At 34.0% G+C, this 25,829-nt stretch overlaps 5 protein-coding genes across 11 annotated transcripts; 3 read left to right on the forward strand and 2 right to left on the reverse strand.

The window, feature by feature from the left end:
- Positions 1–548: 548 nt before the first annotated feature.
- On the forward strand, positions 549–5,077 carry LOC7460222 (calmodulin binding protein PICBP). 3 transcript variants are annotated; one of them, XM_024597775.2, is made up of 3 exons: positions 563–2,472; positions 2,569–3,893; positions 4,039–4,388. In XM_024597775.2, exons 1-2 carry the CDS (start codon positions 940–942, stop codon positions 3,877–3,879), a joined length of 2,844 nt encoding a protein of 947 aa, XP_024453543.1. In that variant the 5' UTR covers positions 563–939; the 3' UTR covers positions 3,880–3,893; positions 4,039–4,388. The 3 variants fall into 3 exon arrangements, with proteins under 3 accessions (XP_024453542.1, XP_024453543.1, XP_002304781.2); XM_024597774.2 differs by lacking the exon at positions 4,039–4,388 and adding an exon at positions 4,706–5,077 and having other exon boundaries at positions 549–3,893; XM_002304745.4 differs by having other exon boundaries at positions 572–3,893.
- Positions 5,078–5,135: 58 nt separating this feature from the next.
- On the reverse strand, positions 5,136–7,126 carry LOC7462775 (protein YAE1). 2 transcript variants are annotated; one of them, XM_002303875.4, is made up of 5 exons: positions 6,933–7,126; positions 6,640–6,724; positions 5,950–6,059; positions 5,732–5,853; positions 5,136–5,610 (listed from the first exon to the last, which is right to left on the reverse strand). In XM_002303875.4, the coding sequence occupies exons 2-5, from the start codon at positions 6,722–6,724 to the stop codon at positions 5,280–5,282; spliced, it is 648 nt and encodes a 215-aa protein (XP_002303911.1). In that variant the 5' UTR covers positions 6,933–7,126; the 3' UTR covers positions 5,136–5,279. The 2 variants fall into 2 exon arrangements, with proteins under 2 accessions (XP_002303911.1, XP_024453548.1); XM_024597780.2 differs by having other exon boundaries at positions 6,854–6,934.
- Positions 7,127–8,690: 1,564 nt separating this feature from the next.
- LOC18108820 (protein trichome birefringence-like 38) lies at positions 8,691–11,420 on the forward strand. The gene is made up of 5 exons (XM_052451697.1): positions 8,691–9,247; positions 9,739–9,910; positions 10,075–10,250; positions 10,543–10,701; positions 11,019–11,420. The coding sequence occupies exons 1-5, from the start codon at positions 8,979–8,981 to the stop codon at positions 11,314–11,316; spliced, it is 1,074 nt and encodes a 357-aa protein (XP_052307657.1). The 5' UTR covers positions 8,691–8,978; the 3' UTR covers positions 11,317–11,420.
- Positions 11,421–15,451: 4,031 nt separating this feature from the next.
- LOC7460221 (protein trichome birefringence-like 38) lies at positions 15,452–19,217 on the forward strand. Its single transcript, XM_002304743.4, has 5 exons — positions 15,452–16,020; positions 17,927–18,098; positions 18,192–18,367; positions 18,470–18,628; positions 18,749–19,217. Exons 1-5 carry the CDS (start codon positions 15,704–15,706, stop codon positions 19,038–19,040), a joined length of 1,116 nt encoding a protein of 371 aa, XP_002304779.4. The 5' UTR covers positions 15,452–15,703; the 3' UTR covers positions 19,041–19,217.
- Positions 19,218–19,702: 485 nt separating this feature from the next.
- LOC7460220 (putative disease resistance RPP13-like protein 1) lies at positions 19,703–24,512 on the reverse strand. Of its 4 annotated transcripts, none has more exons than XR_008058760.1 (3): positions 20,792–24,319; positions 20,349–20,412; positions 19,703–20,152 (listed from the first exon to the last, which is right to left on the reverse strand). XR_008058760.1 is itself a non-coding variant. In XM_052451406.1 (3 exons), the coding sequence occupies exon 2, from the start codon at positions 23,932–23,934 to the stop codon at positions 20,806–20,808; it is 3,129 nt and encodes a 1,042-aa protein (XP_052307366.1). In that variant the 5' UTR covers positions 23,935–23,951; positions 24,351–24,512; the 3' UTR covers positions 19,703–20,412; positions 20,792–20,805. The 4 variants fall into 4 exon arrangements, 3 of the variants coding, with proteins under 3 accessions (XP_052307366.1, XP_052307367.1, XP_052307365.1); XM_052451406.1 differs by adding an exon at positions 24,351–24,512 and having other exon boundaries at positions 19,703–20,412; positions 20,792–23,951; XM_052451407.1 differs by lacking the exon at positions 20,349–20,412 and having other exon boundaries at positions 19,703–20,045.
- Between the last annotated feature and the right edge of the window lie 1,317 nt (positions 24,513–25,829).

The raw sequence follows: 25,829 nt of genomic DNA on the forward strand, positions 1-25,829 counted from the left end.
TTTTTCTGAACAATTTTCAACTAAAATAGGCACGGGCCGGTGCCTTACAAGCAAAGATTAACAATTGCTTCTGGGTCTCATTTTTTTATTTTCCTTAATGGCACCATGCTTTTTTCAATGGAGATAGAGGCAAGGAGCGTTTGTAAATGGACCTTTAGGGCAAGAGCAGACCCCACCAAGCATCCCCATTTTGCCGACCATCGCTTGTCTTTTGTACCGCTCAATCCTGATATTGATGGCTTCCCAGTCAACAGGTGACTGATATAAAACAGGAAAAATTCTCTACAGTATATCTGTACAGAGAATCCCAATGCTACCCCCTTAACACCCCCCCCCCCCCTCAAACCTCTCTCCCTGTCCCAAAAAATGGGGTCTCATGGATTTTCTTCAAATACCATCTGAGGAGAATTCAGAGAAAAACTTGTGGAGAAGACTCCGTTAAGGGCCATTGATGAGTGTTGTAGCTAGGCAGCAGGGGACAAGGGCATGCACTGGTATATGTTCATGGCATTCGTGTATTTTGAAGATAATGAAGGGGGTAGTTATGTCATGAGAGAAAAGATAGTGGGTTAGGGCATCTAATCACCGATCATAATAAACAAGTCAGTGCCATATGCAGTATTTCCATGACACATGGCAATAGAAAATACCTCTGAGTGAAGGTCAGCATCAGACTCTCCTCTCAGCCTTCAAATTTGTTCTGCCAAACGACCATTGAGGTAAAACAAAAGGCCAGCCCCCTGAAAACCAAACGAAACTTAACAAGAAGAATCTTTAGTTTTTTGGTTGTCAAGAAGGCTCACTTCTTCCTGTTGTAGTACAATCTCCAAAAAAACCCACAAGAAAGCTAGTTTCCTTCCTAGACTAGATCTCCCCATCTCTAAGAAAAGTGACATTAAATTCCCATCTAGAATTCATGGTGCTGGCTTTCCTTTGAAGATGGTGCAAAGAAAGGTGCCCAACAAGCTTGGTATTCAAGCTGATCATGTTAAATCCGAGAAGCGGTTGGGGAACCTGAAACCAAGTTCTTGTCAGCATCAGGATGGCAAGAATAGAGGACCTGATATGAAGAAGAAAATGAAAAAGTCAAGATCAATCAAGATTTCAGATATTGAGAGCTTGAAATCATCATCACCTTTGAGGAAAGCCATATCACAGCCAGGAGAGCCGCCTCCTCTCAATGGTACGACAACTGCAGCAGCACCACAGAAGCAGTTTATGATCAAAACAACTGATGGTTCACCGAATTATATGAAGTCAACCAGTAGTTCAGAGGCAAGAAAGGAGCGTTCCCAGGTGAGTCCCTTGAATACTCAAACAGGTTCAAATGGTAAGAACCTGCATTACAGAAACTCTGGGAATTCGAGATTTAGTCCTGCTTCTGGTAGCAAACCAGCAAGAACTTTATCAAAGACATCTAGTTTGAAGCTGGTGAGGACTCCAAGTTTTAAGCCAACGAGAGGTACTGCGAAGAAATGTTCTAGAGTAGCTCTTTGTGCTGATGTGAGTACACAAAAAGCTACCTGTTCTTCAACCCAGAAGGATTCAAAGTTTCCTGCGTACCTCATGCTTAATCCTGGGGGTACTGAAGCAGAGGGAACTTCAGTCATGAAGGTCTGCCCATACACCCACTGCTCTCTTAACGGTCATCAACACAAACCTGTAACTCCGCTGAGGTGCTTCTTGAAGGCAAGGAGGCGTTCGTTGAAGGTCCAGAATAGTATGAAATTGGAGGATTTATCCCCACGCAGAGCCAGGCCATCCGGCGATGGAACAGAAGAAATTCATGGTGGACTGTTGGATTTTTCTGAAGACAAACCTGTGATACAAGAAGTTGGAAAGGATTTCTTTATTGAAATCTACGCTAACAATACAGAATATGGGGCCTATGAAACCGAAAAGAGGACAGAGAATGAAGGCAAGACAGCAGATGCTTTTTTGGGAGAACCTGAAGGACAGATGAATGAGTCCTGCTTTTACGCTGGCCATGAAGCCGCAGTTGAACAAGACAACAACAGTCACGTTTCTGAGAGCTCGTCAGATGAATCACAAGAATCAGAGATTGATTTTGAGGAAAACTTTAGTGATACCAATGCAGCAGAGATCAAAGTTGCAGTGGGTTTCGTCAGAGAAGAAGAAAAGCACGGGGATACAGACTGCTCATTGACCTTCTCTGAAGGAGAAGCAATCATGGGAAGCTGTGACAACAGGAGTGACATTGAAGGGGAATGCCAAGCGAGTATGGAGGAAGATGATAACATCTCTGAAGAAACTGGCATGGAGTGGGAGGAGGACCAACCTTCTACTTCAGAGATTGGTGCAGAAGATGATGATATGAACAAACATGGTAAATTTTGGACCAAAGTAGGGTTCACACCAGAAATCGAGAAACTTGATTGGAGTGAGGATTCTGAGATCATAACGTCTGATGATGTAGTCAGCAACTGTACAGAGGAAATTCTAGCTGATGAGGTACTGCGAGAATTTTTTTCAGAGGAAACTGCCTCTATTGATATGCAATGCAGCGATAGCGATTCTGAATCAGATATCATACCCCACTATTGGCAGATTCTCCAATCTATCCAAGTGGCAGGGAACTTGGCTTATGATCAACCTTCTGCAGCTGAAGATGCATTTGAGGCACCAAAAACAGAGGAGAAAGATGAAGAAGCTGGGAGAGATCTGAGAGATGCTGTGACCACTTCAGCTCCAATAAGGGAATCAATTGTGGAACCAATAGGAGCCAGAGAGAACATTCAGGAGAATAATGAAACAGATAAATCTCTTGGAGATGGTGAAAATGGTTGCACGGCAGACATTTCAGCTGAAGCTTTAAATGGTCACCAGGAGGATAAATCTCTTCAAGCTGAAAATGCAGCTATAAGACCTCATATTTCTGAAAAGAGAGATGTGATTGGAACAAATAAAGAGGACGAAATCGATCAGCTCATCGAAGTTGCAGAAAATAATCAAGAATTTGCCACTGCTGGATTCCCTGATGGTGAAGCTGGAGATGCAACAGAAGATCGAGAGCAAGTTTCCAATGCTGAATTGCAATTTGAAATCCATGTTTCTGATTCACCACAGGATTTTTCTGAAGCTGATCAAGATGATGCTGAACTACATGCCGATGGAAACCACATGATAACTAGTGAAGAGGATAGTTCAAGTCAAGATCTTGTTGATGCCACCACTCCAACTGAGCCTCTTGACCACCAATTGGATGAGCAGGATGAGACAAACCATGTTCTTGAGAACGAGAACTTATTTGAGGAAGATAAAGATGAAGCTAAAAAGATCGAAATCCTAACTGCCATGGATTTTGAGTCTCCGAGTAATTCAAGAACGCATGAAATCAACTCAGCTGGAGATGATACAGGAGAGGTTGAGAAGACGGAAGTGGAAGTTTGTAACGAGTCAGATACAGCAGAAACCTTCCTCTCTGCCAATAATGGAGCAACGAGCACAGGATCAAAGCGCCCATTCGTATACACAAGAGGAAATCCCAATCAAGAACTTCAATATACCTGCAACACCAGGAAGTGGACAATCGGAGAAAAGAAACCCATCAAGGACTTGGACGAAGAGAGAGAATTCAACCCAAGAGAACCAAATTTCCTTCCCGTTGTTCCTGATCCAGAGGCAGAAAAGGTCGATCTCAGGCATCAAATGATGGATGACAGGAAAAATTCTGAGGAATGGATGCTTGATTATGCACTACGACAGGCTGTCACCAAACTCGCTCCAGCTAGGAAGAGGAAGGTGGCACTACTTGTTGAAGCTTTTGAAAAAGTCTTGCCAACACCGAAATATGAAACTCATATCAGGCATACATCAGCAACATTTTCTCACACAAGACCCATTCAAGCTTGTAGCTGATGGCAGTCACCAAGGTAAACAAGACATTACTTTCTAGATGTTATTTCTTTCTATTTAGCTGCAGTAGTGAAAATTGAAATGCCATTGTAGATCAAAGAGGGAAAAAAATCAGTTGAAATGTGACCAGGTCATGTAGTCCTTTCGTATTTTGTTGTGCAGGTCATGCAGAAGTGGGAGCTGCTATAATAAGTTGGTGAATTAGAAAGTACTGTTATCGCTAACCATGGCCCAAGCTTTAGGAGTAAACAACAAGCTCAGTAGAGAAACATCTTAGTCTGTTGATATAAAGAATTTCAGAGTTCAGATTGAAGAGCAGATGCTGCATTTGGTAGTTTCTCCTAACCTCAGCGGGCGCAGTGCAAGTGAAGAGTGGCTAGCTCAATAATATAAATATAATAACAGTGTGAAATCTGACTCTGAGTTCTGACTACCAGATGATTACTATATATCCTATGTTATTGTAAGAGGCACTATTTTATCTCTAAATGTTGTTAATTATTTGTGGTTAATCTGTCTACTATTGTGCAGTAACTACTATTGTAATTATGCTCATGTTCATCTGATGATTTTCATCTCCAGTCACATTTCCCAGCAAAGAAAAGAACTTAGCTACTATCCAATCCTTAAGAGGTTATGGATTCATCACATGGAAAACTTCATGCATTTTCTAACCAGAACATGTGATGATGTCAGGCTAAGATGATGAAGAAACTAAACCGATTTCAAGAAAAAATAATGACATGAATATTCTGTCGCGGCCAAATTATTAAAAAGCAATAGAGACAATTATTCCAATAATCATCATCAACTACTTTGATTTTCACAGGCCCTGTAAGATATGCATGCTAGAAGTGATTATAACCACAACCGGAAGCTTCACTCCAGCAGGCCTCATGCTATTGCAACTACACAATTCAAGTCAAGAGACATCCAATGTCCATGTTTCATAGACTTCCAAAGACAGACCAATTTACTTGCAGATTGCTGTCAATATCAGACGGATTACATCTTGAAGAAATAGTTGCTCTGCTTTTTCTTTTTCTTTTTTGGCTCTCAGGATAATTATTTATCTTGAAGGATAAGATACTTTGCTTATATTTTCTTTCGCTTTTGTAAATTTCCTTAAAGTTTCTGGAAATTGATACAAATATCTTTGTAACCATGTGATGGAGATGTTATAGTTACTTTTATTTCTGCACCACCATATTTAAAAGTAAATTTAAAAGAGAATATGTGGTAAAATTCTGAAAAAAATATAAGCAGATAATTCATATGCATTGAATTACTAGCGGTAAACATAATTGTGATATATATGGATCTAATCAAAATTGGTGATACAGTTGTGAGAAAACAGCATTAACAATGTTATCCTTCAATAAAAAGACAATATGTCCAATACATTATTCAGTTCCGTACAGGAGTTGCTTTACTGATAAATGTGACTTGATTGTAGGCGAGTCAAGAAGAAGTGATTGAAGCTCTCCAACATAATTTTCAAGATTACTGCAGCATGAGCTATCATCCTTGTTCATTCTGGCTACATCAGAACTTGCCTTCTCAAGCTCCCTTTGCTCCATTGCTTTCTTTCTCAATATGTCATCATGAAAGAACTTGAGAGCATCCACTGTAGAAATAGAATGCACTGATTCATACAAACCCTGAAATTTGTTTCTTTTTTCCTGCGTTTCAATCAGCTTCTCCTTCAAGTCATCTGGCAGGCAGGCAACCACACTTCACACAAATAAGAAAAAGGAAAAGAATTAAACAAAAAAAAAATGTTAAAGCATTCGAGATCTCTTGAAAGCTGGACATCACTATACTATAATTCTCCTTCCATTTTCTTATTGTTTACCTGGTAACACCTCTAACAAGACCCCAGTTATATCCTACAAGCACTGATTGCTTAAAACCAACATTAAATCCCTCTTGTGCAGAATCTTCTTTCCCTGCTATGAGACCATCACGATATCCAATCTGAAGTCATCAAGAATGAGACCATTAAAGGTTTGGAAATCAGTATATAAGCAGGGAAAACAGAATCATGAGAAACAAACAGAATCATCAAATTACCGTGTGAAATTGATCATGTCTCCTCTGCCACTCCCGGTCTAAATCAGATTCTCTATCCAACTCCTCAACAGAATCATCCCACAATGACCCACCATCATCCTGCAAGTCACCTTCACAACAATCCAAAACTAAGTAACGCATGTTGCTCTAGAAGAATAACTAAATTCAACCCACCAGCCTCAAAAAGATAAGCAGTGCTCACACAAGAAACTGGATGTATTTAAGTACCACCAAATAAAAATGCCATTATTCATTTGCAGAAATTAGAAGTTTCAGACATGCGAGAAAATGAACAAAAAACTGGAGCAATTACGAAAACATTGGAAAACGAACCAAAAGTTGGAGCACTTACAGAACAGGATGCAATTGAAAGTCATCTACATTTGTTCTTCTTTCATCACATGCACAAATTGTACACGTATACACACAAATACAGGAAAAAAAGAGTATCCATATGCAACCTTTTCTTTCATTACTCATTCCCAGCTAGTGCCAAAACTTGGTAAATTCAACCAAGATCACCATTTTCCAAGCAGAAGATAACAATAAGGCTATATATTTATATCAACCAAGCACAAACTTATTGAGTCAGCTAAACAGAAGAGCATATAAAGCCAACAAAGCAAAATAAATTAACCAAAATCAAGAATAAATAAGTAGATCAAAACCCATAACAATGACTCTACTTACCATTCCCAATGGGCATAGAACCCAATTCAGCATTTGAAAGTTGCAAACTTTCTGAATAAAGCTCCTTAGCAAAACTACCTTCCATCTATTACAACACAAGAAACACAAAAAACCCATTTCAGAAAACATCAAAACAACAATAAATATCTATCTACAAAAGCAAAATTCAGCCACAACGAAAACAACTAATGATAAGAAAAGATTGAAACTTTACTCTTTTCACTCAAAAAAGGTAAAGACTTTATTAAGTTTTGATTGATTTGTTCAAATTTAAGAAAAGATTTGGTCTTTACCGTTGATTTGTGGTTGAATTAAAAAGAGAATCCGACTTTGTTTGTTGAGTAACCGGTTGATTCAATCGGGTCGGCGATCCAACAAGAGGTTGTTGCTTCATGGGAAGAGAAGAACTACGGTGATAGATGGGTCATGGATTCTGGAATCAAGACCCTGGATCCTGGGCCTGGAGATATATGAAATGAGAACAGTTGGGCCAGGCTAAAGTTCGGCTTTCCTATCCTCTGTAAATGTAAATGGGTATGTTCTGGGTTAGATGGATGGGCCACTGGTCGGCGCTTGTGTCCCCTTTGTTGATGGGTTTTTTTTTGAAAAAAAGTTTTATTTATTTGTTTATTGTTTATCATTTTTTTTCCTTATCTTGTACCACAAAAATGACTAAGGCACTATTTTCTCTAATTTTAGCATCTAAGAAATAATATTTTATATTTTTTTTAGAAAAGAAACCATAATTGTCATATCTAGCTGGGTTATGAGTTGTTAAGTCTTCGAATTAACTCGCGAGTTACTAGATTTATTTTAAAATGATGATAAATAAACAAAAACTTAAAAATAAATTGAAATTATGATACTTTAGATAAAAAATTAAAAATATATATATATTTTTTAAATTGACCTGATTAGATCTCATCCAAGTTTAATCGAGTCAACTAAATTATATATCAACTTATTAAGTCACTCAGGTTAAATTTGTATGTGTTAATATCCAAAACAATTCATCTGGGTAAGGTTCTAAATCAACTCTTTAAACCATGTCAAGTTTAATAACTATAGAAAAAACAAGTTCATTTATCATAGTTTGATTGCCATATTCATTCAGTTACAAACAATTTTAATTTCAATCATAATTTGATTTAATTGTTTTTATATATATAAAAAATAAATCATTGTTCTGAATAGCTTTTGTTTGATGATCCAGTTATTTTATTAATCTATTTTGAAAAAAATATCATTATTTTTCTACAAATAAAATAATTACTTCTAGTATATTCACCCATATTTTTTCCTAACCTACAATGGGGATCCTTCCATAAAAAGGGATAAGATATATATATATATATATATATATATATATATATATATAATTAATTTGGAGAAGTGTAAAATAATACAAGATCAATTGAACAAATGACAATTAACGTCCAGCCTTCTTTTCAAGGAGTACTTTACGTGCATCCAATTATCAAACAATGATTGCTTTTTTTCCATCCATGCATCTTCCATTTTTCTAATATATTCTTCCATTGTTCTTTCCTTTTTATCCAAACAAACAGTACTATATGAAGAGATAGAGACTTGCACGCCAAAGAAACTTCAACATTATTTTAAACATTTCATTTTATATCTTAATCTTTCACTTTATTTTAATAGTGTAGTTGTGGGATTTGATTTCCAGATTGATTTAGAAAATGACTTAATTGTTATTTCATCATATTTATAATGAAATAACACTATTTTATTCTCTAAAGTAATATATTGACTCAATCAAGATTGGATTGGATTTGATAAAATTAATTGAGTTATTTAGATATTGATTGATAATTTAACTAAATTAATATTTTATATAATTTAACTAGAATTTTAATTTGAATCGAGTTTTAAATCCTGAATTTTTCATAAAGCGATGCTGAAATTTTATAATATGCTTTATAAACATAGACATATCACTAGGAAATTAAGATGAAATCCTCAACAGATTTAAATATCTCCCATGTGTTCCGGCTGAAGTAGCCATCAAAATATATAATTAATATACATCTGTATGTTGAATCTGATCTGAATCTCGGCTTCCCCCCACATTTTTTAACCAGCAATCTAGCCATCCAATAAGGCTGATGTATACTTTCTAACTATGAAGAAATCTTAATATCATTTTTCAGGTTGTAAAGCAACCGGAGTATCTCTGATCATAGCTTAACAAAAAAGAAAGGGATCAAGAAAATGTTTTGCTGAGAAACCCTACAGTTGCATGTGTATATATACATGTATAAGGTCGGAACATATCTCCCTCACTTGCAACCTTAACCATTTCTGTCTATACCAGGATGAATTCTAGGACTACAGCATCTTGTTTCGCTTTTCACATGTTGACGATACTTTCACTTCTTTGTTTGGCAAACTCATCGAGGAAGATGTGGCGAGAGAATAGCTGCAACATGTACCGAGGGAGCTGGGTTCATGACATGTCCTATCCTCTCTACGATTCATCTGCCTGCCATTTTATTCGAAAAGAATTTGATTGTTTAATGTATGGTCGCCCTGATCATCTCTATCTTCAATATAGATGGCAGCCCAATGACTGCAACTTGCCAAGGTACAATATTATACGTGCAACAATATGCGCATGCACGCCTGAAGAACTTGCTTGTTAATTTGTCTTAGAACGATGAATTTATTTTATGCTAAAAGTAATTTGATTATTTTCAAGTAAAGTAATGTGTTCATTTCTCTCATATGGTTAGCATAGATTGTATTAATTACATAGTTTCCAGACAGATTAATTTGAAAAATAACTCAAGTCATCAGATCAATCTAATTAATTATTTTTATTAAAACAAAGTTGTTTTATTTTTTTTTAAGAAAAATTCTTGATGTTGTTCTAATCAGGTTTCGACCAAGTCAATTGTATCATTTAAAAACCAATTGAGCTAATGTCTTTTCTAATTTAAATTGAAACCTAGCTCTAATAAGGTTTTAGATTACTAGTTTTTCATATTAACCTACAAGATTGCGTAGAGTTTAATAATTATAATTAATTGTTCTTATGTTAATATGAATGTATACATGTGTGTGATCTTATTCCAGGTTTGATGGTCAGAATTTCTTGAAGAAGTTGAAGGGGAAGAAGATTATGTATGTAGGGGACTCTCTGAGTCTAAACAATTTTCAATCGATGGTATGCTTGCTCCATGCAGCTGTGCCTGATTCCAATATCACAAGAAATTCAAAAAACTCTGTTACCACAGTGATATTCCAGGTGAGTATATATAGCAATGAATCTTATAAAATTGCTCCACCTAGTGAATTAGAAATATTTTTCCTTGCTACTCTAGAACTAGCTAGTATACATTCTTAATTACTTGATGTTTAATTAGTAATTTGACTTAAAACTTGTGCTAATTAACTCTCATAATTTTTCAGGATTATGGAGTGTCAGTGAGTCACTTCCAGTCTCCATACTTAGTGGACATTGAAAAAGAAGAAATTGGCAGGATTTTGAAACTTGACTCCATCAAGGATGGCAAAACATGGAAGAATATTGATGTTCTTGTTTTCTACTCTTGGGGTTGGTGGTACCGAGCAGGACCTCAGCAGCCGTACGTATGAGCTCCCAATTTATTAACTTTAATTTTTTTATAATAAAAATAGATAACGAATTTGTTCTGGACTTTCTATTAGAAAAAAGCAAAGATAATAACTATTATCATAATTTTTTAAGATTATTTTATTCAGCTTTGAATATTTTTGATAATTTATTGTTGTCTTTTTCAGGTTTTAGAAACAAATATTAAAAAAAAACACAAAATTGAAAAAATACAGAAATAATTATTTTGTGATATTGCTAAAAATGACTTGATTCTAACAATATTATGTTTTTGTGAATTTCAGATGGGATTATATTCAAGAAAAGAAGACCATAGTTAAGGACATGAATCGTAGGGTTGCTTTTCACAAAGGCTTAACAACATGGGCAAAATGGGTTGATTCTGATGTTGATACAAATAAAACTACTGTTTTTTTTCAAAGCATTTCTCCTTCTCATTACAAGTAAGTTACCTTCATTTCTAAATCCAAAAGAGTTAATAAAAAAAACTAATCTAATTAGGCCATTGAACTTACTGAAATACCTACGACTTAAACTTAGTTTTAATTTAAATAAACAAAGTTATTGATTCGATTAAATCTAATTGATTCAATGAGTTAACTGTAATTCAGTTAATCCAACCAAATTCAAACATATAAACATCAAAGAATTTTTAAAGAATAAAATGTTATTATTTTGACAAATAAAATGATTGACCCGGTTAACCAAACCTTTACGAAGTCTGACTTCGAGCCGATCATCTTGGTATGTCTCGAAATAGTGGCAGGGATTGGAATGAGACGGGAGTGACAAATTGTGCAAACCAGAGAGAACCAATGAGTGGATCAACTAACCCTGGTGGTTCACCATTGGCAATGCAAATAGTGGAAGATGTGCTAAGTACTATCAAGAAACCAGTTCATTTTCTCAATATAACAGCTCTCTCACAGCTAAGGAAAGACGCACATCCTAGCTCTTATAATGGCGTTAGGCCAATGGACTGTACTCATTGGTGTGTTGCTGGCCTCCCAGATACTTGGAATGAACTTCTCTATGCAACTCTTATCAATCAGAAATGAGGAAACATGAAATTGATTACATGTATATAGCATTAGTCTGTGTGCATAATTTAGATTTTCATGTAAGTGCTAATTAAATCTAATGGAAACAAGAGGAAAAGCTAGATTCTGAAGCCCAGTGATTTCTTCTTCAAGAGAATTAAAGGGCTAATCAAGTCTAATGGAAACAAGAGGAAATGCTATATTCTTCTAAGTTAAAGATAATGTTTCATTATAATAATTATAACATTATTTTATTTTTTTACTATATTAAAATTTTTATTCTTTTACTATATTAAAAATTAAATTCAGATCTTATATGTTTTTATTAACACATATAATCTTTATTATATTTTACTATATATAAAGGGGTGATTATTTTCGGTTCGGTGTGGTTTTTATAAAAAAAAAAAGTAACCAAACCGATTTAAAAAAAAACCGAAACCGGTTCAAACCGACCGGTTTCGGTTCGGTTCGGTTTTTTAGTACAAAAATCGGTTCAAACTGGTTTGGCTCGGTTTTTTCTGGTTTGGCTCTGTTTTTTCGGTTTGGCTCGGTTTTTTACCGATTTGGCTTGGTTTTTTTCGGTTTGGGTTCGGTTCGATTCGGTTTTTTCAGTTTTAGGCTTATAAAACCGAAACCGAACCGAAATGACTGGTTTTTTCAAAATTTTAATCCGTTTAATATGTTTTTTTTCACGGTTCGGTTTTCTCGGTTTTTTGGTTTTTTTGCTCACCCCTATATGTAAGTATTGATTTTTTTATTCACGGTTATATTTTTCACTCCATGTCAAAAAAATATGTTAATAATACCTACGCATTAATTCTTTTGCATTAGAAAAAAAAAATTATTCGACCTGCTGCGAAGCGAGTTGAATAGACACATTAACATTTTATTTTTTGTATTTATTGGTACGAACAGTTCTTGGTTTTTTTAATTAAATGCATGCATATGTCTTTTTATTTATAAGCAGAATTAAAAAAAAAACACATTTGAAAAATTTATATATTTTTTTATCAAAAATATTATTCTATATGTGGGGAAATGTGGGTCAAATAACTACCAAAGAACTAAAAGATGAGAGAAAAAAAAATCACTGCAAATAAAAAAATGATAAATTTTCAACTATTTGGGTACATGCAGATTTAATTGGATTTTATATATATATATATATATAAACTCGTGTATTAAACAAGTTGAAGAAGAGAGGACAGTGATTATGGCTAAAGAAAGACAACAGGTGGGCTTAAGAGTTGGTCCAGTCTGAAAACAAAATATGGCCTCCAATATCTTGTGCTCTGAGGCAGAAGAAAAAGGCTAAAGTCGATTTTAATTTTTTTAGAGCACCCAGTTTTTTTGTTTTTTTTTTTCTGGACTAAGAGACAATTATGGCTTTTTTTTTTATGGAAGAAAATATTTTCCGAAATTTATAATATGAAACAAACATTAATGAATAAGTTAACAAAAAAAATTATAGTTAATTCTTGAATAATATGTAAAAAACATTTTAAAATATTTTAACCTCACAATAGAGCAAAAAACATTTTCCTTATCATTATTAATTTATAATATTCATTAACATCGTCACATTCATCTTCACTGCCACCACTTTACTATCACCATACAATTATTACCACCACATAACGACGATCTACCTTCACAATTATTTTATTAATATTATCATCATAACCATATGATATAATTAATTTATTATTTTATTATCAATATAACTATTATTTTATCATTATCCCATGACATCCTCTAACATCAATATCACCACATCTACAACCACCACCTCACATCTATTATTGTCATTGTCATCACTATTATCTTGTTATTAAAATAACCATAATGTCATTGCTATTTTTATCATCATTACTACAGCAACAATCATCATTTCATTACCATCATCATCACACAAATACTATTAATATTACAACAATAATCATGATTAAGTGGGTGTTTGGGATTGCGGTTGAACCGTGTTTTTTTTTACAAAATTAAGATTTTTTTTCTAGCTTTTAATTAATATTTTTTGTGTTTTTGGATCGTTTTGATGTGTTAATATTAAAAATAAATTTTAAAAAATAAATAAATATTATTTTGATACATTTCCAAAAAAAAAACACTTTAAAAAACAACATTTACCATACTCACAAACATGCACCAATATTATCATTATAATTATCATTACCACTACTTGTAATCATTACCTTTATCATAAACATTATGTTTTTTTTTCATTTTATTACTATCATCCAAAATCATGAATGAAAAATAATTTATTTTATAAAAAATATTTTTCTCAATATATCCAAACAATGAAAAACAAATCATTTTCTAGAAAAAAAAAATTTCATATAAATTTTTATCAAGAGAAATATTTTCCGCAAAATAAACATGTATCCATAAGGGAGAAAGAACCATACCAAGGAATCTGACCACTTGTAATAAATACATTGAAACAGTTATAAAAGGGGAAAAAAAAAGGTTCTCTCGACATATCTTGGTGTTACCATCATCATGAGCAAATTGAAGTCAAAATTAATGCCATAAAAGCAAGGTTGAAACCAACTCTCAAATTATTCCTCGAGAGACCAAGATATGCTCTCATAGTCTCATGTGCTCTTACCTCCACCGGGGGATATATGCGACTTGCAATTTCCATGCCTGCCCTACAAAAACCCATAATTTATTATTTTGAAATTTATATGCAAACAGAAATTAATTAAGAAATAGAAGTATGGTCCTTCAACTGAGTTGTTTTCCATGTGTTGCATGTGAAAGCCAGCATATACCTGATCATGGCTCGTGCACGCTGTTAGGCCAATCTAGCCATTTACAAGTTTGCTACAAGTTCTTAAAGCTTCCAAGTTCCAAAAAGCAAACTTAACATCATAATTTGTTTTAGTCATAGATTGAGATAAAGTTAGTAAACTTTGACCGTTACACTACATCATCAACTTTACATTTCATTTCAAGATCTGAATAATAAGGTTAATGAGATTTAGTTTAATTTTAAAAAATATTTTTAAAAATCAAACTCTGAATTGTAGATTAACCTACCTTGTTAATCGAGTCAACTTGAGATTGATTTTCTTTTAAACTTGACCCATATTAAAAGATGGGTCATTCGAATTTTAGATCTACTTATTAGAACAATCCGGGTTTAATAACTTTGGTTTTGGGAGTTTATAAAATATTTTTTTAATTTAAAATATTTTTAAATTGATTATTTTTTTAAAAATATTCTAAACAAGTTTTGATAAAATGAATATTAAAAAAATCTAAAAAAATATACCATAAAAAAAACGATTTCAATTAGATTATCAAACGCATTTTTAATTATAGTTTTTTTTTCCCCAATATGATTAACCCATGATGGGAACTGAAAATTAGCATCCATCAACCAATATTGAACTTTAAACTCGGTGTGTTCTTGTAAGAACAAAGGGGGTGATGAGATTTTAGGTTACTAAAAATCCGTTTCTTTTTCTTTAACGGAAACCCTAGTCTTGTAGAGATCCTTGCTGCATTGGGCACTCTAATTAATCACTCACATTTTCTTCTTATCTTTTTCCGGAGACCAGGCCAAATGTCTTTTCGTAAGCACAGCTATTTCATGCAAAAATGTCAAAGAGAGTGGCTGCTTTCATCTGCTAGCTCTTCTAGCCCGAGATCACGAGTCTAATTTTTGATATTGACAAGAGAGGAAAATCCCCATGTAATATTTCCCAAGTATAATCCAATCGAGAGGGTCTTGGATTGGGTGGTTCATGAAAGACAACTTGAGTACAATTTTAAGAGATTGCTCCCGTGATTAAGAATTTTAATTCTTTTCTTGTTAACTTTGTGAATATTTTGATTAGGATTGTGTTTTTAAAATCATTTTACTTAATATATAAACAAACTCCAAAAAATATTTCTAATCTCCAAAAAAAAACATGATATTAGTACCATTTGAATCAAAATAAATTACCAATTTTGTTTAATAAAATACTTAATAAATTAATAATTTGATTAATTAATATCTTAATTGATTAATAAATTTTGATGGTCCCAAAATATTAATTTATAAAATTTTCATGGTAATATTAATAATCGAATCTAATCTAACTCTTATGGCAACAAAAATCCAGCAACATAAAAGCTGCAAAAACGTAAGCAATTCCATTAATGTCAAAATCATATACAATTGACCATAGAAAAGGAATCTAATTGATTAATTTCATAATCTAAATCCTCTAATATACATATAGAAGGAAACTAAATTGATTAAAGATATAGCACACACTTCAGTAACCTGCCATATTTATGAAGAACACAGACAGGACAATATCGCCAGCAACCTTAGCAACCTCTCTCTCTCTCTCTCACTCTCTCTCCCCTTCTCCTCTGACTCTCCACAATGATGGATTCTGGGACTAGAAGATCCTCTTGTGTCCTTTTTGCCATCTTTATTACATTTTCTTGTCTTTGTTTTTCGTCCTCATCAAAGACTCTGCAAACCTCTACAACGAAGAAGAACGTCTGGGAGTCGACAAAATGGCAAAGGAGTGATTGCAACAGGTATGAAGGAAGTTGGGTTCAAGACACTTCGTATCCTCTCTACAATTCATCAGCCTGCCCTTTTATCCGCAAGGAATTTGACTGTCAAAAATATGGTCGCCCTGATCACCTCTACCTTCAATATAGATGGCAGCCTAGTGCCTGTGACTTGCCCAGGTACATGCATTCATCTGCCCATCTCTCTTTTCTGATCTCAGACTAAGTGTTAATTAACAAGAAGAGCTTTTATATTTTCATTTTTGTAATGAATCCTCATAGAATTTCAAAAAAAAGAGCTTCTAGTTTCTCCATGCAATGATGTTTTAAGGCTTTTTCTGCCTTCTTTTGAGCTGTAGTTTACATACATACAAATGGAAACATAGGGGTCTCCATGTGGTTTGATTAGGCTAGCAAGTCTTAGACCCACTATTAAATTACTTGAAATTAGCATGGTTTTGCCTCAAGACCATAAAATATAAAAAATTAAGGGCAAACATAAAAAGTAATCCATAGTTAGTCTAAATTTTGTCACTAAACAATTTTTTTTTTTATCAATTTTACTTTTAGATCTTAGAAACTATCAATTAATTAATGACATTATTTTATAAAGAATTCAATGGTTTTTGTTAGGTTATTCTAAATAAAAGCTCTAATTGAAAAATCAAAATAATTTAAAAGTAAAATTGATAAAAAAAAAATAGTTTATATACAAAATTGAGACCATCCTAATAGTTTGGGGGGGGGGGGGGTATATATGATGTTTGTTTACTATTAAAAACCAAAGATCAACATTTAATTATTTTATTGCGACGGTGATAGGTTGTTGCCATGGGTCAATTTTCCCATAACTAAATTATTTAGTGGTGGTGGTGTACCTCAAGAAAAGCTAGGAAAATGATGTTGATATTTGACGCATCTCATCAACAAACTAAAAAATAAAAAATAAAAATAAATTTGGAACAATTCAAGCAGCAATGCTAAAAAAGCATATTGTATTGGTCCCTCCTCCTCCTCCTCCTCCTCCTCCTCCTCCTAGGTCACATCATATATAAATCTGCTGGCAGTGATAAAATTCTTCTTCTTTCCCCTGCATGTAGATCTGCTAAAAATGCATTCAATCAGTTTGTGTGACCAATTTTTCGTAGCATTGCTTGTAGGCAAAAGTGAGTCTGTACACTATGCACAATCAATTTGATGAAGAAACAAATATCTAACGTTTCCCCTGCATGATTTTGTTTTCTAAAAATACCCTTGTCACTTTATAGTATATTTGATAATGTAATTCAACTGTTTTTTAAATTATTCTTTACTTGAAAAAATATTAAATTAATATTTTTAGATGCTTTTAAGTAGTTTTGATATATGCTTATATTAAAAGTAAAAAAAATATAAAAAAACATTATTTTTATATTTTTTTTATTAAAAATATTTTTAAAAAACACCATACTTTGTATTTCTATACATATATTTAATATGTCGTTATATAATAATATATATCTTTAATTTGTTGTTATATCCCTAATTGCGCTAATATTATCCTTTAATATGATTTAAGTTTCTAATATATTTTACCTGTAAGATTTTTAGGCTAACCCATTGGAACTGGTTACGTGATTTGCACTTAAATACATCACTTGGAAACTTAATTAAGTGTAAACTTATCATTATTATCATGTGCACATCACATAAGTACTGATTGTGGTGAGTTAATTTAAAAATCTCATCCAAATGATATATTATTAGAAACTTAATACATATTTAAGTCATTATACAAGGACATCTGAAGCCATTTCGGTTAAAATATTTTTAGATCTTGTAGCTCAGACAAGAACATGATCTTTCTTTAATCGGACAGAAGATTTGTCTTTATTCAGGACACCACTCGATTGTAAAGCCATGTAAGAAAAGTAGTTGTAAACTTTAGTGCAAAATCTTTATGATTTTGGAAAGTGTTACAAGGTGATCTGTCATTAAGATCGGATATTATCTGACCTGCATTAAATATCAGATATTCTGACGAGTTCCATGCCGAGTTACTCTGTTCCTGATACTGTTACTATTTTGGAATATGTAATCCCGTCAGGTTCGATGGTATAGATTTCTTGGAGAAGTTGAAGGGCAAGAAGATAATGTTTATAGGGGACTCTGTTAGTGTCAACCATTACGAGTCACTTTTATGCTTGCTTCATGCAGCCGTTCCTGATGCCAGGATCACAACGCAGACGAGTAACTCGACTAACACAGTGACATTCCAGGTGAGTGAACTGGTCCTGGAAAGGTTACAGTCCTTGTTATTCCAAGCAAAATTGAGTCTGCTTTTATGTAATTGACGGACTAGAACTTCTCAGGATCATGGTGTATCAATATCGGTGTTTGAAACTCACTACTTAGTAGACATTGAACAAGAACAAATCGGCCGAGTATTAAAACTTGAATCGATTAAGGATGGAAACACATGGAAGGATATGGATGTTTTAGTGTTCAATACTTGGCTTTGGTGGTACCGGAGAGGACCGAAGCAACCGTATGAGCTCGAAAAACTTGGCAAATGTGGAAGATTTGTGAATTCAATTGAAAAGGAATCAAGCTGATGTAGTGTGTTTGATTTTTCTGCTTCAAATTTCAGATGGGATTATGTTCAAGAAGGGCAGAGTATACTTAAGGACATGGACCGTATGGTGGCTTTTCAGAAAGGTTTAACAACATGGGCAAAATGGGTCGATTCGGATGTCGATACGAGTAAAACCACAGTTATTTTTCAGGGAATTTCTCCATTTCATTACCAGTAAGGCTCTCTTCATTTTCTGAGAAGTGTTGTAAGAATTGATTCATTTTTTGTTTTCATTTGAAATCAATAGATTAATGCTATTTTCTCACGACTTGAACGTTTTTGTCCCTGAACCAGTGGAGAGGAATGGGACGAACCAGGAGTGACAAATTGTGGAAAGGAGACAGAGCCAGTTAGCGGATCAACTTACCCTGGTGGTTCACCATTGGCATTGCAAGTAGTAGAAGATGTGTTAAGTACTATAAAGAAACCTGTTCATTTACTTAATATAACAACTCTTTCACAGCTGAGAAAAGATGGACATCCGAGCTCTTACAATGGCTTTAAGGGCATGGATTGTACTCATTGGTGTGTTGCAGGAGTTCCAGATACTTGGAATGAACTTCTCTACACAGCTATTACCAGTTAGAAGAAAATACACATTTTAGTTACACATATTCTGTAGCACAGCCATTGAAACTAGCCTGCTAGATGTCATCAGTCTCGTGAAATAATGCACACAATATGGAAGCAAATTTCTTGATATAGCCTGTCTTTTCTGTAATTTTTTCCTGAATAGAAGAATAGTTTCACATTTGATTGTTTATTCCTTTGTCCATGATGAGACCATTATTTTATATGCCTCTGTCTAGTATTGTTTGGTTATTATTTTGAGATAGAAAAAATAGAAACAATAACGACATGTCTCTTTGTATAGTGGAATGCAAGCATGATAAATTTAGAAAATGTTTAGAAGTGTGGTAGCGGTTATTTTTTAAAATATTTTTTTACTTGGAATTACATCAAAATAATATATTTTTTATTTTTTTAAAATTATTTTTGACATTAACATATCCAAATGATTCAAAAATATTAAAAAAATTAATTTTAAATATTTTTTTTTTCAAAATTTGGTGAAACAGTATAACAACCAAAACAACCCCTAATTTCATCCTCCAAAGAAATGAAAACTTTCCATGAAGTGTGGTGGAAAGAAATCATTCTTACAAGTGGGGAAATAGAGTTTTTTTCTTTTTAAAAAAAAAACAAACTAGCACAATGCTCAATTGTTTTTTTTATAAAGAAAATAGCTTACTAAAAAAATTATTTTAAAAAATAGCATAATTCATTAAGTTGCATCAACATCATTAACTCGACCAAATTAAATTTTACAGGCCGGCAATGTCACGAAATACAAAGTCAAGAACAAGTACAAAATAATGACCCAGCAATTTAGATCAAGGCAGACCAAGCTTACTTGAGCAGAGACAGTTTGCACTATTAGACAACTAGGAAAATTCCAACGATGCGCCCGAGGGTCCCTGCTTTCCTCAAATACACTCGATTTGAAGTTCAAAAGGAATAGTTTCACATTTGAAAGTATGAAAGCATACGCAAGCTTCCTTCTCCTCGTTGCTCTTTTGGACCAGAACCCCTCCCGAGACATGCCAAGCTTTGCAAAATTAAAAGTATATATGCAAGTCCTTCTGGAAGGCACTTGGGAAGATAGTACCCAACAGAATAGAAAATAACCCTAGTCATCTGTAGATGCAATATATCAGAATAAACTAAGTAGAGATCAGAGAAACTCTTGAACCAAATCAGAGAGTTCTGCAAATACTTTGAGTTTCAACGTTTGATGCTTAAATCAATGCAAGGATACAGAACAACGGATGATAATAACAACATCAAGAAAAATGGATGGCTATGCAAAGCAGAGTACATGGACCACTTGAACCTTTTGTGTGCTGATAAGTTGTTTTATTTCCCATTTATAGTTGTGAAGTAGTTCCTCAGACCGCCTAGAAACCCAACAAATAGGCAATGAACAAAGTGATAAAATCATTTGTGGTAAAAGTACATTGATTCTTTCAATGACAACAAAAGCAATTAAGGATTGATCTTAAGAAAATTAAATGCAAACATGATAATACAGGATGTTATGTGAATAATATGTTCTTTTCATGCATTGAGTACAAGCAATAACAATCAGTTGAATTTTCTTGGGGCCAACATTTTAGTTATCCTAGATTCATAGCCGATATTGACACTTGTAATTTAGATTGAAGAACAAAAGGATCAAAATCCTGCATGTAAATTGCAGTAAATTAATAACAAAATGTACTCTGAAATAGTGATTAATCACTTGCTAAAAGGAAAATAACTTAAAAATAGCAATACCTCATCAAGTTGGATTAAATTGATTTTCTTCCTGATGTCATATATTCTGGATCTCTGATGTATTTTGGGAACTTCAGCTCCCCTTCACACTTCTTTTCCAGCAAAGGACATTGCCAGATAGTTAGAGAAGAAATGGAGGGGGGCAGCCCCTCTTCTGGCATGGAAACCTCCATGCAGTTCATAATTATCAACTCTCTAAGAGAGGTGAGGTGTTGAAGTCCCTTGTAGTCAAGAGATTTCAGATTTTTATGTGTCCTGATTTCAAGACGGGTAAGGCTTGAGGGCAGTAGCGTCTCCTCAGGGAAGCACTCCAAAACATCATTGTCTGCAATTGAAAATCTTGAAAGAACATGGAGTGATTGCAAATCCCATTGTGCGCGGCCTGCAATGAGTTTGTCGCAACCCCAAATAGCAAGTCCTTTAAGTTTGGAGGGCAAACCCCCTACTGGAAATGACTCGAGTTTCGGACAATGAAATATGGACAATTTCTCAAGGGAAGGTAGAAGTGTATGCATATTCTCAGGCAATGACTTCAAATTTGAACAACTCCATAACTGAAACTCTTTCAAATTTGGGGCAAGGGGTATTCCTTTGCTGAAAGATACTAAATTAGGACAACTACCAATAGTAAGAGATTCTAATTTAGGGAACAACTCTAATGGGAAAAACTCGATCTCAAACTGCTCACATGCCCTGATATCAAGTTTGGTTAAAGAAGGGAAGTGAGTAAAGAGGGCCTTCTTCAGGTTGGGGCAGCTTCTGATGTAAAGCTCTTGGAGGAGAGGAAGAGAGGAGTTCCCAACCCAATCTGGAAATCTTGTACCTCCATACCCAATAATGGAGAGAATTTTGACATTCACAGGAGGTTGAAGTTGCTCAAGTACCCTTTCATGGACGAGTGGATTATCCATATCACAATCCCATACTAACTCCAACTTCTCAAGATGCTCTTTACCCTTCAAATTCGCTTCAAAAGAATCTCGAGCATCTGTGACATTTTGAAGATTCCAAATAGAAAGATCACCAGATAGATGTTGAAGCTTTCCCAACTCTTTAATGTTAGAGCCACTTTGTTTTCCGATAAAGAAATCAGTTAATTTTCGAAGCTTTGTTAGTTTACCCATTTGCAGTGGCATCTCTGGCAATTTTGTGTGTTGAAGATCAAGATGACGCAAGTTGATTAAGCTTCTCATGTTAACTGGCAACTCAACAAGCTTAACACAAAAGTGCAAGTTCAAAATTTCCAAATTATACAGACTGCACATTGATTCAGGGAGCCTTGTAATCTTTGTGTGAGAGAGATCAAGATACCGTAAATGCTTCAAGTTGCAAATTGAATTAGGCAACACAGATATATCATGAAAGGGGTGCAATGATAGCACTCTGAGGCACTTGAGTGCAGGCAATAAATTACATATTACCTCAACTTGTTGTATCATGTGTCTAGGCCAACCACTCGGACATAGCAAGGTGCGCAGCAATTGGGGGTTCTTGATTGCCTTGAATGTCTGATAAGAGTCATCTTTTGCTACTCTGTATGATAAATGGCGAGTCCTTTCAGTAGTCTTGCTTGAATCATCACCTTCTAGCCTGAAGCAAAAATCTCCGGATGCAAATCTAGCTAAATCATTAATGAGGTCATGCATTACGAATAATGATGAACTAGGACTTGATTGCTGAAAAAATGACCTTGCCACAAGCTCATTGAAGTACTCATAGCCTATTTCTTCCATCTCATTATTTCTTCTGGGTTCCACCAAAAAGCCCTCTGCCATCCATAAAAGGACTATCTCCTCCCTTGTGAATTTATAACCCTTCGGAATTATAGCGCAGTATGAAAAGCATCGTTTTAAATGAGATGGGAGATGATGATAACTCAACCGTAGAGGTGACAGAATGTTGTCATTTGGCAATTCCCAAAAATTACTCTTTAATATCTTCATCCACTCCTTCTTAACTCTATTGGAGCACAGGAGACTCCCAAGTGTTTTTGCAGCCAAAGGTAGGCCGTTGCACTTCCTCGCTATCTGTCTACCAATTAATTCCAACTCTGGATGGGCACTGAGATTTCCACCATCAAATGCATGTTTTGACAACACCAACCAACAATCATCGTCAGATAACTTCTTTATATGATGAGTTGAAACAGAAGAAATGATTGATGCTACGTTTTCATTGCGCGTTGTAACGATAATTTTAATTCCCTGTCTCACGGACATGAAAGGTTTCAGTAAAAATTCCCACTGAGATTGGTTATCGCTCCAAACATCATCTAGAACAAGCAATAGTTTGTTCCCTGACAATTTCTTCTCCAGCTCGCAATGGAGTTGATCTTCAGTCATGTTGTCACAATTCATCGAGCCAACCCCCTTCAGAATATCTTTTGTTACTTTGAGAACATCGAATTCTTCCGAAACATAAACCCAGGCTTTGAGATCAAACGAGCTCTTCTGGCTTCTGTCGTTGGAAACAACAATTTCTTTATAGAGAAGCTGAGCAAGGGTGGTTTTACCAACCCCTCCCATACCCACTATCGAAATCACATCTAGGTGCCTGCCTTTTGTATCATCTGCTAGCAGCAACTTCATTATGGCTTCTTTTTCAGCATCCCTTCCATAAACTCCAGATTCATCTACCAGAGAAGAAGTTGGTGTTATCCGCGACGATGGTTTCTCCCCAATGCGCTCTATCAGACCAAGAACATCCTTTTGTCCCACTAACTCTTCTAAACTTCGAAGGATCTTTGCCAACTCTATTTGCACCTCTCTCACCCCCTTTCTACATGGATTAAGAGAAGCGAGAAAGCTTCGAAGCTGATCCGTGCAGGTCTGACTTCGAGATTCACCTTCCAACTTCAACCGCAAAGCTTTATAAGCAATCTCATCCAAGAAGTCATCAGCTTGATAGACAGCATCCTTAAGCTCATCAAGCCACTCTTTCACAGCTGCATCAGTAATCTGCTTCTCCTCTGCATCATTGAGCAGTTTACTAACAGACCTCATCCTTGCCTTCAACTTCTTCAATTCTTCATCATCGATTTTTTGGCTCTTGAAGAAGTCCCTAACCGCAGGAGAAACTATCCTCTCCATCAAAACTTCAAGGACTGCAGCAAGAATTGATTCTCCAATCAATGCGAGAGCCATTTCCCCTGTTCACAAATCTTTACAAATAATAAATATTCAGCAAAGCCAAATGAACCAGAAAGAACAAGTACACAAGATTATGCAGCAGGCATTCGAATCAAGACATCAATCAACTCAATCTTTATTTTCATTAAAATTATTCAACTTCATGATATTTCGTTAAATAACTCATCAAAATAAAAAGATTAAGGCCATGTAACATCAATTCACATAATTCATACTTCCAAAAAATCAAATATCCTAAAGAACCAAAAAAATAAATTGAAATACCCCAAACCCAGAACACGAAAATCCTTATTATGGGTTCTTTAATATATACATAGCTGCAGAAAAGAAAGCAAAATTGCGTTGAAAAAAATTCAAGAACAGGTAGAAAAGATTGAGCCAACAAAGGAAGTCAAGGAAACAGAGCTTACTTGAGCCGACAGCATGCAGCAGTATTTAGGTGACAATGAAGGAAAATTCCAAGGATGAAAGGAATTCTGATTTCATCAAGTCAAGTCAGTTGGTGTGAAGCTCAGAGATTAGACATTTTCGGACATGAAAGCAGAAAAAGTTGACAATAACGGTCGATGTCAGATTCTGTAGCTGTATGCCAGCCAAAAGATATAGAGAAGAAAAGGTCAATCATCCCTGTACTTTTTGAAATGTTTTGGTTGGGTCCCTCTACTGTTCTGTGGTTTAATTTGGTCCTTGTATATTGTGTAATATCTGTGATTTGATCCTTCTGTAAAAGTTTACCTTTGTATTGTATTTGGGAAAAAAAACAGGGAGGAATGAAAATGAGAAGTATAAAAATTAAAAAGTGCGAGGAAGGAAAATATTAGAAAAGAAAATGATTTTCCTCACTGAGTTTGGAAGGGGTAAATTTGGAAGGAAGGAAAATGGAGGGGTTTTGTAAAATTACAATTTTACCCTTTCACTTTTTTTCTTTTGGTATAGAAAGTTTTGCGAAATTCTTTAAATAAGAAAATTGTGATTTGAATGGGAGTAACTTGATGATAGAAGGAGAGAGAGAAGAAAAGAGTCGTTTCATAAATAAACTTTTTTTTCTTGATAATTAATATATATATATATATATTGTTAGAATATTTATTTAAAATAATAATTAATAATAGACTTTTTTAATTAATAAATTTTATTGACTTATCTATTTTAATGGTACATAAAATTTAAAAGGTTAACATTAATATAATTGATGAGCTAAAGTTTATGATTAAATTAATTTATTATATTTAGTTATTTTAAATATATTTAGTAACATGTATTTATTGAGTGTGTGTATAACATGTTTTCAGGATAATAATATAAAATATTTTTCATCATTAAAACTTTTAAAAATACTTTTTTTATTTTTGTTAATTATAAATTTCAACACATAATTTAAGATTATATATATATATATATATATATATATATAATTTTATTGCATTTCCTTTTCATACTTTATTAATTTAAGTTAGCAAAATGGTGATTTAATGATTAGAAGAATTTTTTCTACATTAAGAAATTCTGTATTTTGAAAGAGAAGAATATTATATTTAAAAGTGGATAACACTTCTTATAAATTCTTGTTCTTTTCGTATTTACTTTTAGTTTTTATTTTTATTATTAATTTTAGCTGTTAATTTAAATAGTAAAAAGGAAACAACAATCTTAATTGCATTTATTTTTCTAACTCTTTCAAATATCTTTAATTTTCCTAATATATACATTGGAGTGAAAAATATGATTTTGTTGTGAATGAGAACAATCATACAAATAAGGGTAAAAATGTAATTCTAATCACTTTTTATTTATACACGCAGCAATATCTTCGCTCCCTTCATCTGGATAGATCAATCACAACATATTCCTCGTAATTCTCAAATATTAGAATTAGAGATCACCGATAG

The sequence above is a fragment of the Populus trichocarpa genome, chromosome 3, assembly GCF_000002775.5.
Source record: "Populus trichocarpa isolate Nisqually-1 chromosome 3, P.trichocarpa_v4.1, whole genome shotgun sequence".
NCBI classification, from domain to species: Eukaryota; Viridiplantae; Streptophyta; class Magnoliopsida; order Malpighiales; family Salicaceae; genus Populus; species Populus trichocarpa.

Excerpts from the sequence above, each read along its gene's own strand:
- LOC7460222 (XM_024597774.2), top strand. The coding sequence starts at position 940 with ATGGTGCAAAGAAAGGTGCCCAACAAGCTTGGTATTCAAGCTGATCAT.
- LOC7462775 (XM_002303875.4), bottom strand. The coding sequence starts at position 6,724 with ATGGAAGGTAGTTTTGCTAAGGAGCTTTATTCAGAAAGTTTGCAACTT. Across the intron at positions 6,060-6,639 it reads TTCTATGCCCATTGGGAATG|GTGACTTGCAGGATGATGGT; the intron begins GTAAGTAGAGTC and ends ATTGTTGTGAAG. Across the intron at positions 5,611-5,731 it reads CTTGTTAGAGGTGTTACCAG|TGTGGTTGCCTGCCTGCCAG; the intron begins GTAAACAATAAG and ends ATTTGTGTGAAG.
- LOC18108820 (XM_052451697.1), top strand. The coding sequence starts at position 8,979 with ATGAATTCTAGGACTACAGCATCTTGTTTCGCTTTTCACATGTTGACG. Across the intron at positions 9,911-10,074 it reads TTACCACAGTGATATTCCAG|GATTATGGAGTGTCAGTGAG; the intron begins GTGAGTATATAT and ends ATAATTTTTCAG. Across the intron at positions 10,702-11,018 it reads ATTTCTCCTTCTCATTACAA|TGGCAGGGATTGGAATGAGA; the intron begins GTAAGTTACCTT and ends GTCTCGAAATAG.
- LOC7460221 (XM_002304743.4), top strand. The coding sequence starts at position 15,704 with ATGATGGATTCTGGGACTAGAAGATCCTCTTGTGTCCTTTTTGCCATC. Across the intron at positions 18,099-18,191 it reads CTAACACAGTGACATTCCAG|GATCATGGTGTATCAATATC; the intron begins GTGAGTGAACTG and ends AGAACTTCTCAG. Across the intron at positions 18,629-18,748 it reads ATTTCTCCATTTCATTACCA|TGGAGAGGAATGGGACGAAC; the intron begins GTAAGGCTCTCT and ends TCCCTGAACCAG.
- LOC7460220 (XM_052451406.1), bottom strand. The coding sequence starts at position 23,934 with ATGGCTCTCGCATTGATTGGAGAATCAATTCTTGCTGCAGTCCTTGAA.